The 14241-nt window shown below is 34.8% G+C and overlaps 1 protein-coding gene across 1 annotated transcript in view; it reads right to left on the minus strand.

Moving 5' to 3' along the window:
* The window catches only part of LOC129255561 (multiple epidermal growth factor-like domains protein 6), a 47179-nt gene extending 36030 nt beyond the window's left edge, over positions 1-11149 (minus strand). Inside the window, exons 1-3 of the mRNA XM_064097184.1 lie at positions 10528-11149; positions 8231-8323; positions 5374-5477 (exon numbers count right to left, since the gene is read on the minus strand). Of these exons, the coding sequence (XP_063953254.1) occupies positions 5374-5477; positions 8231-8323; positions 10528-10649 (319 nt within the window). The 5' untranslated portion in view covers positions 10650-11149. The remainder of the gene's footprint in view (positions 1-5373; positions 5478-8230; positions 8324-10527) is intronic.
* Positions 11150-14241: the final 3092 nt, after the last annotated feature.

Below are 14241 nucleotides of genomic sequence, written 5' to 3' on the forward strand. Positions count from 1 at the left end.
GGGGGAAAAATCATATTTTCAAGATAACGCTTTTATATCGCTAATAAATGAACAATGTTGAAAAAAAAAGTTGAGTATGACTTTTTCTAATTTAATGGCAGGTTTATCAATGACCAAACATGCTGACCAAATTACATTTTCTGTGTTATTTATTCTATAATCCTTAGACGTTTTGTTCATTTTAAAAATACAAAAAAATTATAACATGCACAAATTAATTAGAAAAAATACATTCCATTCGGTATTGGTACCACTTTCAGCTGTAATGCAAAGAAACACCTTTCTCGAGTAATAAATAATGACATGTAGAAAACATTACAAATATATTGGTCATGATATATATATATATATATATATATATATATATATATATATATATATATATATATATATATATATATATATAATCATGGTATTGCAAGTGAGACTATAATAGGGTAGGCGTAGGCAGTACAATAAATTGAGGATGCGTTGTATTAACTCACAATTTGGTGATGCTGCATACGTTTGTTCCGGTCGTGTCAAGAGCAAATAAAGAAAACGTCATCGTACAAAATAATGATTGCTAGATGAACATGAGCAGATTTCGACTCCATCTCAGAAGACATGCAGTCCTCCATAGGTCTTAATGTTTCGTCTTTTCAATAAGCATGCATTTTGATTTATATATGAAATTCATATATATCTCCAGCAATCGGTGAAAAAAAAATCATAAATGAAAAGGCGCGAAGAGTAGGAGATGGCAGCTTGCGCTCTTTTGCAATGATGGTGCACCGTGAACCTCGACAAGATACTAGCTGATACCACCCTTTCAAGAAACTAATCGAGGGTGTAGTTTGTGGAGCCAAATAGAAGTTATACCGCATAAAAAAATGAATACAGACAGCATGATGCGTAGCATCACTATGCTCCAAACATTCACAGCATTCGGGGGACCTTTATTTCTCTGGAGAATCTGGAGATTATGTTTTATGTAACAATATATACAAACCAAGTTTTCTTCTTTCCTGTTTAATGATACCTCAGTCGACACGTCGGAGTAAACTGATACCGAGGAAAAGTACATAGGGAGGCTATGCGCTAAAGAAAGACGTATACACAAATCGTTTGTAAAATCAGTCGAGTACAGAGTATAACATCTCTATTTAAAATGTGATACACGGGGTGATACAACGCTGTTTACTACTTGAACTTTACAGTAGTTGCTCTGTAGTTTGGACAACCATAATTGTTTAGATTTTAAACACTATTTGTGGAAACTATTAAACAACTATTGTAAAGTTAAAACAAACAGCGTTGTGTAAAATATGTTTAAACAGCATTTTTACTGCATCGCCATGAAACATCTAACAGAAAATAACGAAAGACCACAGTAGATGAAGGTAACTCTGTTTCATACGGAGGATATCAGTAGGTGCGCTTATCCAGGAAGCGGGTTTGAGGTTTCATGTTTAGCATATAGATTTTAGAAAGACGACAAGACAGATGAAGAAGAACACAACACATTTCACTACAGTGGGACAGGTTAAATATGTAGGCCTACACACTTTCAAAATGGGAAAGATTTAGTACAGCGATAAAATTTGACAAAGCTTGCCAATGGTACAGCATAGTCAATCCATTTGACCAAGTTTGGTCAATAGTATTTTGGTTTCCTACCTACTTGGTCACATGTTGAGCGATATTGATTTTTGTCTCGCCTGCGTAGCAGTGCGAGACTATAGGCGCCGTTTTTCCGACGTCCGCGGTGGCGGCGGGGTCGTCAACATTGAATTCTTAACCGAAGTTAAGTTTTTGAAATGTCATCATAACTTATAAAGTATATGGACAAAGTTCATGAAACTTGGACATAAGGTATTCAAGTATTACTGAGCATCCTGCCTGAGTTTCAGGTCACATGACCAAGGTCAAATGTCATTTAGGGTCAATGAGCTTTAACCATAATGCTGTGGGTATTCAGTTGTGAAATTGTCATCATAACTTCAAATTTTTATTGATCTAGTTCATGAAACATCAACATAAGAGCAACCATCTATTCTTAAATATCCTCTGCGAGTTTCAGGTCACATGACCAAGGTCAAAGGTCATTTAGAGTCAACAAACTTTGGCCATGTTGAATGTTGAATACATGTAAGAGATACGCTATGATATAGCGTATTATGTATAGCGTTCCTAAATGCCTTATTATTATTAATCAATATCGAATTCTTAACCAAGGTTAAGTTTTGGAAATGTCATTAAAACTTAGAAAGTATATGAACTTGGTTCATGAAACTTAGGCATAAGGGTAATGGTGTATCACTGAAGATCTTGCCTGAGTTTCAGGTCACATGATCAAGGTCAAAGGTCACTTAGGGTCAACGAACTTTGACCATGTTGAGGGTATTTGTGAAATTGTCATCATAACTTCAAAATTTTATGGATCTATATTTCATGAAACTTGGACATAAGAGCAATCAAGTTTCCCTGAACATCCTGTGCGAGTTTCAAGTCACATGACCAAGGTCAAGGGTCATTTAGGGTCAACGAAATTTGGTAATGTTGCAGGTATTTGTGGAATTGTCATCATAACTTTAAAAGTTTATGGATCTAGTTCATGAAACTTGGACATATAAGAGCAACCATGTATCCCTGAATATCATGTGCGCGTTTCAGGAACATATGAACTCTTGCCGTGTTGTGTGTTGAATAGGCTTCATAACTTAAAAAGTTTATGGATCTAGTTCATGAAACATATACATAAGGGTAATCAAGTATGAATGACTGTTTTGCACACATCTTAGGTCACATGATCATGGTCAAGGGTCATTTTTGGTCAATGGACATAGTATTTTATTATTTTTTATGAATGTTTTCTTATGTGAATAATTATTCAATAGCTGTTTTCAAAGTTAGCACTGCTGCTATATCGAATCGTGTAATGCAGGCGAGACTGCCAGAGGTGTTCCACTTGTTTTAGTTACAGTTGGGTAAATCTATGTATCTACAAGTTGGGCATTTGGAATAATAACAAAATAAATGTGAATATTTATGACTTTTCATATGCGTGAGATTAAGGCTCGGATTGATTTACTGTCACAAAGCACATACTGCTAATGACATAGATGGAAATGCTATATTGGTAACTAGGTGTGCACTTGTTTAAAAAAATAGGATGCAGATTTAATAAAATAACTAGATTTTATTTTTTAAAACTATTTAGAAATAAATATGAAATAGGTCTTCCTTTGGAAGGATGCATTCCAGTCAGATTTGACAAGACTCGTGATCCTCACACTCTGCACCCAGGGGCAGCGCTAAAGATGGGATGGGGGTTGGTGATTGCCCTGTGATTTTCCATGTTTCTAATTCTTTTTTTTTATGTTCGAAACCCCTCAAAACCATCGTCATAAAGGTAACGTGATATTTTCCGAACTTGAATTATAGGGGTTTTATAAAAATACATGGCCAAGACCACTCTTTTTTAATTTTCATCCTTCTTTATTCCTGTTTCTCCTTGTAATTTTTCTTTTTTATTATTGGTATACCGATTATTGTGACTGTTGAAGCTGACAACCACGACAATGGTTTTGAGGGGCTTTGAGCATTTAGAAATAATTGTTTTCAAAAGTAAAATCTAGCACTATTCTTGATAATAAAATTACAATTATTTTTGTAGAAATTTAAATATTGTCCTCGTTTTACTGCAATTCTTAGCTAGTCATGCATAAAAAATGTTATAAATGCCGATTCATCAAAAGTAAATGGGTGATAAATGATATTCTTGATGGGACAGGGATTCCCCTGGTTCAGTTGCCAATTTGATACAAAACTAAAAATAGAACCACCAAATCACCAGGCATATTAGATATCCAAGTTTCCGTACAAAAGCCGTGGATCAGTGGGGGGGGGGGGTCGTCTGCCCACCCCCCCCCACCTATAGTATTAGTAAACGTACAAGATAAAATTGCGATTTTATCCATGTTCATCCCTTCCCCCTTCAAATTCGTCCACTGAATAGAAAACGAATATTTGGGAGAATTGTCTGACATTTGAAGGTTTTAAGTGTTTTGTGTTTGCCATGTTTAATGGCGACAAACAAGATAAAGAAAAAAAAATTATTTAGAGAATCATTTTTTTGTAATCGTCCGATGTTGCAGTACTTAGGACATGGGAGGGGCATGGATATAGGGTGGAACAGAAAAACAGTTCTGGCATGGATGACATTTGACTTACAAATAACATTACTGCAACACAACAGTCTCGAAAAGGAATGTATAAATGCATCATTGAGATGATTGGACGTGACATCACAAAGAAAATGTTCATGAGAGTCCACAAAAATGCGGACAAACCCCACGCCAGACATATTTTTTATTCTCTAAAAGATTTCAATTTCTTCGCACGCGATGAACTGATAATTCCGCTGTCAAGTTACTCCGTTTATTTCTTTATATTGTCTCGTGCCTAAATTAATGTTTTATCACACGAAATGATTTCGAAAACACTGTGATATCTTCTCTACATTTTCTTTATTGCAATATTGATCAATATATCTTTCGAAAAAAGTGTATGCCGCTCACTACGCGACCCGACTACGACACGATTTTTTAACAAAACGAAGAAAGTTACCAAAAGAAAGTTAAATTTCGGGCTTTTCGGCCTAACATCAGAATTCTACTTTGCTGCAAGCTTTGAAGTCGGGGGTAAAGTCCAAATCGGCTTCAAGTCGCAGCCGATGATGACGTGATTACGATTTTCATTTGCATTAGTACATCTTGTACGGTGAGGCTCGAAATGGACTGGAATCTCGAATTTAGTATTCATACCAATATTCGGAACTTTGATCGTTAAGATTTGATAGGTTGGAATGTTTATGTCGAATGCTACTTTTATCGTAACGGATCTTGTAGTGAGCGCCGAGTTTCAAAGCTAAAGACTGATTTTGACCCCCCCCCCTTCTTCTTCTTCATGGAAATGTACATCGCCCTCTGTAATTGTTATTGACTTATCATGACTGTGGTTGTTGTTGTTCTTCCCCTTATGCTCTTTCTTCTTTTTCTACTACTTTCTTCTTCTTCTGTCTCTTCTTCTTAATTCTTCTTCTTCTCCTCCTCCTCCTCCTTCTTCTTCTTCTTCTTTCTTCTTCTTCTTTCTTCTTCTTCTTCTTCTTTTCCATTTAATTATAATTATCTTTACAACAAATAGTCACGAATAACATGATTGATACGAAAAATTAGAGAAAAGCTAGACTTAGAAACTTTTAAGAAACTTGACAAGAGAAAAGTTATCATAAATACATATAAAAAAATTCTGAAAAAATACGTCGGTCTTTTCATGTATGTTTTACACAAAATGCCTCACATTAGCTGATATTAAATGTATTTAACTTACGAATATCACAGGCATTTGTTGTATTTGAATAAATCCAACCATCACAACATGTAAGCGCAGATCTATTAACTTGGTGTAAAGTTGACACGAGCTTGTAAACTATCCTGTGGATAATGAAACAGAAGGAAAACAAACACGATCCAATGAAACCAATTTGTTATTTTCCAATCTGAAAAATTGACAGTTTAAGCACGTTTTACCTGAAGAACAAGACATACAGGGTGTTTCTAAAAAGGTAACAAGTTCAAAGGTCAGCTTCATAAAAAATACACAATTTATTCTTGTGATTTTTATACTACACAAGTGGAACGCCTCTGGCAGTTTCGCCTGCATTACGCGATTTAATATAGCAGCATGTGCTAACTTTGAAAAGTACTATAAAATTATCATTCACAAAAACACCATTCATATAAATTATGACATAATACCAAGTTCATTGACCATAAATGACATTTGAACGGTGACTTATATAAAGACGTGTCAACTACACCCATGTCCACATTTCATTCACTCTATCTATAAACTTTCAAAGTTATGATGGCAATTCAACAAATACCCCGATAGGGCCAAAGTTTATTGACCTTAACTGACCTTTGACCTTGGTTTTGTGACCTGAAACTCACAGGGGATGTTCAGTGATACTTGATTACTCTTATTTATGAACTAGATCCATAAACTTTCAGAGTTAGGATGGTAATTCAACAAATACCCCCAATTCGGCCAAAGTACATTGACCTTAACTGACCTTTGACCGTGGTAATATGACCTGAAACTCGTACAGGATGTTCAGTGATACTTGATTACTCTTATGTCCAAGTTTTATGAACTGGATCCATAAACTTTCAGAGTTAGGATGGTAATTCAACAAATACCCCTAACTTGGGCAAAGTTCATTGACCCTAAATGACCTTTGATCTTGGTCATGTGACCTGAAACTCGAGCAGGATGTTCACTGATACTTGATTAACCTTATATCCAAGTTTCATGAACTAGGTCCATATACTTTCTAAGTTATGATGTCATTTCAAAAACTTAACCTTAGGTTAAGATTTGATGTTGACGCCGCCGTCGCCGTCGGAAAAGCGGCGCCTATATATAGTCTCGCTCTGCTATGCAGGCGAGACAAAAACGGAGTAACTCTTCAACTTTAATTTGACACCTTGAGCCCGTTGCATAAAACTTTTTACCTGAGAAAACTCAGGTTGTTTTTACCTGAGTTTTTGCCCTGTGTTAAAGTCAATGGCAAAAATCAGACTAACCTTAGTTTTCAGTTTTTACCAGAGTTTTCTCAGGTAAAAAGTTTTATGCAACAGGCCCCTTGCTTGCGTCACAATTGGCACGGGTCACAGAGTTAAGGTCCATCAAAGGCAAAGGGTACATATCCCACCTTTTCCCAGTTTCGGGGCTTTAATATATGCACGAAACCCACTTTGTTTTGGTTTCATCAGAGATTTCCTTTCAAATTTTAGTGAAATGCTATCACCTCTAAACTTTTTGTGAGTGACTGGAATCAAATGCCTAGCTTCATTCTCTGTTGAACATGTCATTCATACTATACCTACCTTTTGCACAATCACCTTCAACATTTTCATAGTACCTCCCTTGTCAACGCTGCACATGTCTTTCATTGCTCTTCTAGTCATTGCATTGCAGAATTGATGAATATCTATCTTATGCTAAACATGTGCATGTGCTCAACTAAAATTACAGCTAAACACCAGTTATTTAACATCCACTCACAAAAAAGTTATCAGAAGGGTAAGTTTCACTGAAATTTGCAGGGAAAAACTCTGAAGAAACCAACACCTTACACCAATTTGGTTCAGTGTATGTACATTAAAACCAAACACTTTAAAAAGTAGGTTTTGTACCCTTCACCTTCGCTGGACCATAACTCTGTGACCCGTGACAATAGTGACGTAAGCAAGATGTTAAATTAAAGATGATGAATTACTCAATTATGTTGAATAGAAATCACAAGAATAAATCATGTATTCTTGATATAGCTGACCTTTGAACTTCGGTTACTTTTTTTAACACCATATATATCCAATAGTCAATTATTGCGAACGTGAAGCGAGAGCTATTTCTTTCTTTGGTTTAGACCTAACAGCGGGACATTTTAATCACTTTTTGTAATAATGAAAATGATGAGTACATGACTAAATTAATGATGAGAGTGCGAAGCGCGAGCTGAAAAATTTATGATATTCCAATATGAAAACTTGACATTTTAAGCACGTTTTTAAATAAAGAACAAGCTGCGTACCTCAATTAAATAAATGCGATCGAGCGTGAAGAACGACTTGAACAGGTTTAAGCACTCTAAACACCTCGGACCATTATGAAGAGGGCATTGTTCTTACTAAATTATGATACAAGCGCGAAGCGAGAGCTGAATTGTTTTGGGCGAATTAGACCTATATAAATGTGGGACAAAAAATGGTAATCTTGATTTTACTCATGATTTGTAATTCATTTTATGTTTTCAATTTTTATGTAATGGACCTGCTGAAAAACAGCCTTGCGGCTGAAAGCAGTTGTTTTTTATTACGTATAAATAAAACATTAACATTTGTAATCATAAACGGGATGAGTATCTAACTAAACAATAATTTATTAATGCGAATGCATTGCGCTCAAAATAGTTGATATAGGCCTACTGACCTGAATATTAAAAAACTGGTTAATAGAATTGATAAATAGAATACATATCTCACTAATCATAATAATGCGAGCATTGACGCAAATTTTTTCCAGAAAATGTCTAATAATTCAATTCCACTTGTTTGAATAACATTCTTCCTTGCATATATATTGCGATATTTAAACTCTTAGAATTCAGTGAATAGCATACCTGTAGTAAGAACATTCCCTCCAGGACCACCAGTTACAATATTCAGTGTACCGCTCGCTCCGAGATTGAGGGGTACGATATGTTACTATGTACCTGCAAGAAATATAAGTGTATATTTGGTAAAAACATGGACACTCTCCTAGACTAACCCACAACTCACTCAAAATTCCTTATTAAAAATGATAATATATTGTGCTATATAAGTATATCCATGGATATAGGCCTAGGCCTTGCAATTTTATTTTATTCATCATGGTCCTTGTATTATTAGATGGCTTCTAGCCCTCACCCTCCCCTTCCCCATGGAATTCAAAGTCACTTTGACTCTAATTATGTGAAGTTGGAAGCAACGTTGGAAATTTCTGTATTTGATACATAGATTGTAGTAAATAAAGGAATCAAGCCTGTTTCACAATTCACAGACATCTAACCTCTTTACAGTAAATAATCTAAAGGAGAATGAAACACTGGAAACAATTTGGCGTGTGAAAACAGCCAATCAAATAATAAAATAAATGAAATTTTGAGAGCAATTTAATCAACAAATAATAAGAAAGTTATGTTGCTATCAGTTTGGTCACATAATCAATTGGGGAATGTCCACATAATCAATATGATATCACTTTTTTATGTGGTCATTCTCCAAAGACCAATGCAACCATGTCTTGTACAACCCCCACTACTTTTCGACATATTTCACTTAAATTGTTACTTTATATTCTATCCAAGATCAGGCGGATTTTGTTTCATGGGAGGGCATGCGATGGAGGTTTCATAAAATATATCGTGGGTAACGAGTTTGTTCTACACATTTAAAATGTTGGGCAACATACTGTCCACTGTGTTGGGTAATGAATGTTGGTAATATATATATATATTCTGGGCAATAAGTATCCAATTGAGCAAATTTATTACCCAATTATTAGTTTTATTACCCAATTTGGACAGATTTTAACCAATATACTTGTGTGGACAGTATGTTGCCCAGGGTTGGTGTATGAATTGGAATGAACAAACCTTGGTCGCATTGCCAAAAAGAGGATGGCAGTAGTGATTTCAACATTTAATGCTTATTTCCTTTTGCTTTTCCACTTTTCTCAAATTTTCATTAATTTGTATTTTTTTCTTCAGTTTACATACAAGCTAACTTGTTCAAATGATTTCATTCTCCTTTAATCCCATCGCACTGTACAAATTTGGAATCCCTTTGGGCCGTTGAGAATGTTAACAACTTTCCTTCAAGTCATATAATTTGTCTTAACCACGTTTTTACAAATCCACAAAAATCTTTGATTATTATACATTATGCAACGAACGTATTGAATTCATTCATTTATTTATTTACTTCAGTTTTGTTTTACCAGGGTAGCCCCTTCAGTTACGTAAACTGATTTACAAGAGGGCCCTGGAAATGATAACAAACATAAAAACATACATATATAAATCAATAAAAATTAATTTAGTAGTCAAATACATCATACCGATAAGAATAGGCCTATTTAAGATTACAATTTCCCCCTTTGTCACCAGATTGAATCCGGGTGCTTTAGTATAAAATCACCAATTGCTTATGATGTACAGTTTCGACTTGTAGTTTTTTTTCCAATTATTTGCTCATTTCTTTCTGTTTCATTTTATAAGTTCGGAAACTTTCCTTCAAGTCATATAATTTGTCTTAAGCAAGTTTTTACAAATCCACGAAAGTTTGATTATTACGTATATGCAATGAACGTATTGAATTGCTTATGATTGGAAATGGTTCCTTTGAATGTAAAATGGCATAATATTACCGCTATTACCAGCTAGTAACCATGGTTACAAGGATTTGTACATAATTATTTTCATTATATTCGCGGGCCGGCCGTAGTCTTCAGGCACAGACCCTGATCGTTTGATCAACAAGTGTGCCTCCACGCAAAGACTATATTTTAGCACATACAAATGAGCGAGAGGGCCTTCAGTACACAACGCATGAGTAGGCTGCACATTCAGACCCTTAACTCGAGTGAAGGGTTTGCCTATAGCAGACTAGGCCGGCCGGGTCACCATGCATCGCGCTGAAAGAGAGCAAAATCCCAAATTATCGATGACCCCGTCAAGATGACATCTCGCTGGTAGACTCCTCGATTTGAAGTTCTTATACTATAGCATACTGGATTTAGTAAATTGAAACCGGGATTGAAACGGGAGGCTTTATACAGTATAAAGATCTGGCCACAGTGGCTAATAACCAACCTGTGATAGGCCTATTAATGCGAGTACAAAATAGTACAATATCAAAGGCTTGGTATACTTACGTTTGGGTGGTATTGCATACGTTTGTATCATTAGCCGTCACGTTGAATGAGTGAGATGGAGAAAAGATTGCACAGAATATTACCATGAGAGCAGTCAGCACACAGGATACAGATACTTCCATTTTACGTTACACGATGTTACGATGTTGCACGATAAAGCGGCTATACACGCCGATCATGGAATGATAATAAATATCTCGCGGAATATTGTTATCAACAGGTAGATGTGAGTCCTGGATGAGACACTGATAAGAAAGTCTTATAACTACGAAGTCTGAAGCGTGTCGTTATATCACCTCATTTTTAGATGAAGAAAGCTGTAGCTACATCCGGTTAAAAATATCGCGTGATTAGATCTGTTGAGATGTCATACGATTCCAAAGTGATCGTTTGTAACTTTTACTTAATGTTTTTATAAGAACTCTCAATTTGATATATCTCTGATCGACGATCAAAATCAAAACTGATAATATTCTTTCCTTTTGTGTGAGGGCATGGTCCTAAGACCGTAGCAGGTAATAGAGATGGTGATCTGTGGCCAACATCTCGAGGATTTACGCGGTATATTCACGAGAGGGGGAACACCCTGCAAATATACAGCCAAAGGCAAATGGGTGTGTGTAGGGGTGAACTCCTGGACTTGGGGGCGGGGGGGGGGGGGATCGAACGAGGAGGTACATGCTTACACAAAATGTGCTATATACTTCTTGTTTTACGAAGTGAATAAACATTTTCTTTCACTCTCGATCGGCCATGCCACATGTATAGCGCATAATTATATATGAGTGATGAAGAAGGAAATGTATACTCTTCAAATGTTAATAAGCAAAGCAGCGATCTGTCACTGAATGTAAATGTTTAAATGCTGAATTATGAAGAAACCCGGGAAAGATAAGAAAACGGGGATGATTATAATGATTTTTTTTTATAATTATGACAATGATGACTATAATAATAATGATAACGATAATGATGACATTATATTAAGTATCAATGATAACAATCATAATTTTAGAATCAGTTTGAAAATAAAGGAGGTATTAGAGATAGGGAAGTAACCCTCCTTCGCCCCAAGGCGCATATCTTTCGAAAAAGAATGGAATGTTATGACTTGGTGTCATATGTTATTTTGTGACCCCTATGATCTTTCATTTTGGAACGAACGTACTCTATATTCATATACCTTCCGTCGGGATGGAAAGGATTTAAAATGCGAGCGAGAAGATAATTTGTTCAAATGTGAAGAAGTATCTTGAGCTTTTCAATAAATTCGTGTTTTATTGGTTTGCCTTTGTGAAGTGTGGATTCATGGGGAAAATGTAACTCGTACAATCAACGGTGTTTCTCAACTGATAAAACATTAGAACATGAATGTGAATTTTCATTGGAGAACAACTTGTAATTACTAATTCAGGGAAATCCCCTTCATTCGCCAGATATGAGTCAAAGGTTGATGGTGCCATGGAACCACAATAACATTTATTGACGTCTCTTAATTACAAGGAAATAGTATGGTAAACATAAGACAATAATCGCCATCTTCTCATCAATTCAATTAATTCCGTACAGATTGAATACCTGGATTTATTAATCAAAAGTTCGGTGTTTCAATTTATCTGTGTTTAAAAATATAATTCTGTTTGATGCTGCAGAACGCAGGCATATGAGATATTTCACCTAAATAGGTATATCGCCATAGTGGGTATTTTGGTTTGGTTTGGTTTTATTTACCGTATAAAAATCACAATGAAATACATTTCACAAGATATTAGATTAAATATAAATATATAAACATGCACATAAAAATATACGGATGGATCACTCTATTCAGAGCCATTGATATAATGACTCTGTTCTTCCTAGAGGTCCTAGAGGTATCTTAAAGGTATTGTTTAACTTTGTAAGCAGCCGATTTAAAAAATTCTCAAACCAAGATGAAACATGTGTACAAGTGCATGTATTAGAACTAATAAACCCTGAAAACAACCATTATTGAGAATGAAAAGCTAAAACTACAAGGCAAACCCCGATTTTGTAAATAGGCGTCTTATAGACGCCTAAATAGTACACATAAGTGTATGGGATGAAATTAAGATGGTGTTTTCGGTCACTTTATATTTCAATTTTTGAAGCACTAAATAATTATTTTCTAACACAATTTTTTCTGGGTTTCATTTTTGTAACATATCACAGACACAGGTGACAAGTGTGACCTTCTAGCTCAGATTTTTTAAAAGTCAAACCAATGTTAACCAATCACTTTAATAACTTTGTTTTTTCTTATGGTAGGCCTATGTAACATTTTTCGATGATATCGGCTTACATATTTAATAACGTACGATTAATTCAAGGCTTATTTAGGGGCAGATACATGCAGCTTTCGCCAATGGGGGGATATTTTCGTCCACATTTACATGTTATAAACATTCTATGCATTTTTATAACCATGAATATGATGGATATCTAACCGAGCGCGAAGCGCGCCAGATGCAAATTCTTGATATTCCAAACCTAAAAAACAGGACAGTTGAATTGAAATTTAGACAAAAGAAATGCAGCGCATTTGATAGGAAAATGATGTATATGAAAAACCATAGACATATTTGATATATTTCAATACACCAAAGAGATGAATAATCAAAGAAATGGAAATAATCAGGAATAACAAAAAACATCAAATAAAAAATATGTATGTGTGTGTGTGTGTGTGGAACATTATGAATTCCATAAAATATTGGTGTGACGCCGAGTCTGTTTACTTTTATAATTATTGTTATATTTCCATCCATGAGATTTATGACGAGATCTGGCATTGTAAGTATGAATTTCAGAATAAAAATAAAATATGTTCTTCATATAAGGAAACGGTGTTTGTGAGTTGAATCGTTGCATAAGATATAAGATTTGTAATTTATTAATATCACATATTGTGGGGGTTTTCATAAGTTTGAATAAATTCAAAGTCAGTAGGACGTAGGAATCAAACAGACGTAGACGGTATGAAGATGTTTTTCCTACCAAATTTGGACACTCAGGAGGAAATTTCAGATTATGAAAATGATACTGAAACCCGGCAAAGTATCGGACAATAATACGAAGACAAATAAGAGGAATTTCCACTGCTATTTATGGTGAAATCTAAACCATACTTGATACAAAATTACTGGAGTAACCTTTTTAACAATCTTTGTATTATCGGACAATAATACAAAGACAAAATTTCCACTGTTTCATTTATAAGTACGGAAACTATTCTTCAAGTCATATAATTTGTCTTAACCAAGTTTTTACAAATCCACACAAATATTTGATTATTACATTATGCAATGGATACAGTCTATAAATTTAAGGGATGCTCCGGGCTGAAAATAATATGATATAAACATATTAAAAATAATCAGACAAACAAAGCACTGAAAATTTGATCAAAATCAGACAAGGAATAAAAAGATTATGGCATTTCAAAAAATTAGACGGTGTGGAGATTTTTTCCCCCACCAAATTTGGACATTCATGAGGAAATTTCAGATTATGAAAATGAAACTGAGACTCAGCAATATATCGGACAATAATACAAAGACAAAATTTCCACTGCTATTTATGGTGAAATCTAAACCATAAATCATACAAAATTACTGGAGTAACCTTTTTAACAGTCCACATGTCTGTTATTTTCAAAATGAATAATCAGCAATAATTTTTATTTTTTTAATT

Source organism: Lytechinus pictus, chromosome 3 (genome assembly GCF_037042905.1).
Source record: "Lytechinus pictus isolate F3 Inbred chromosome 3, Lp3.0, whole genome shotgun sequence".
Classification (NCBI taxonomy): domain Eukaryota; kingdom Metazoa; phylum Echinodermata; class Echinoidea; order Temnopleuroida; family Toxopneustidae; genus Lytechinus; species Lytechinus pictus.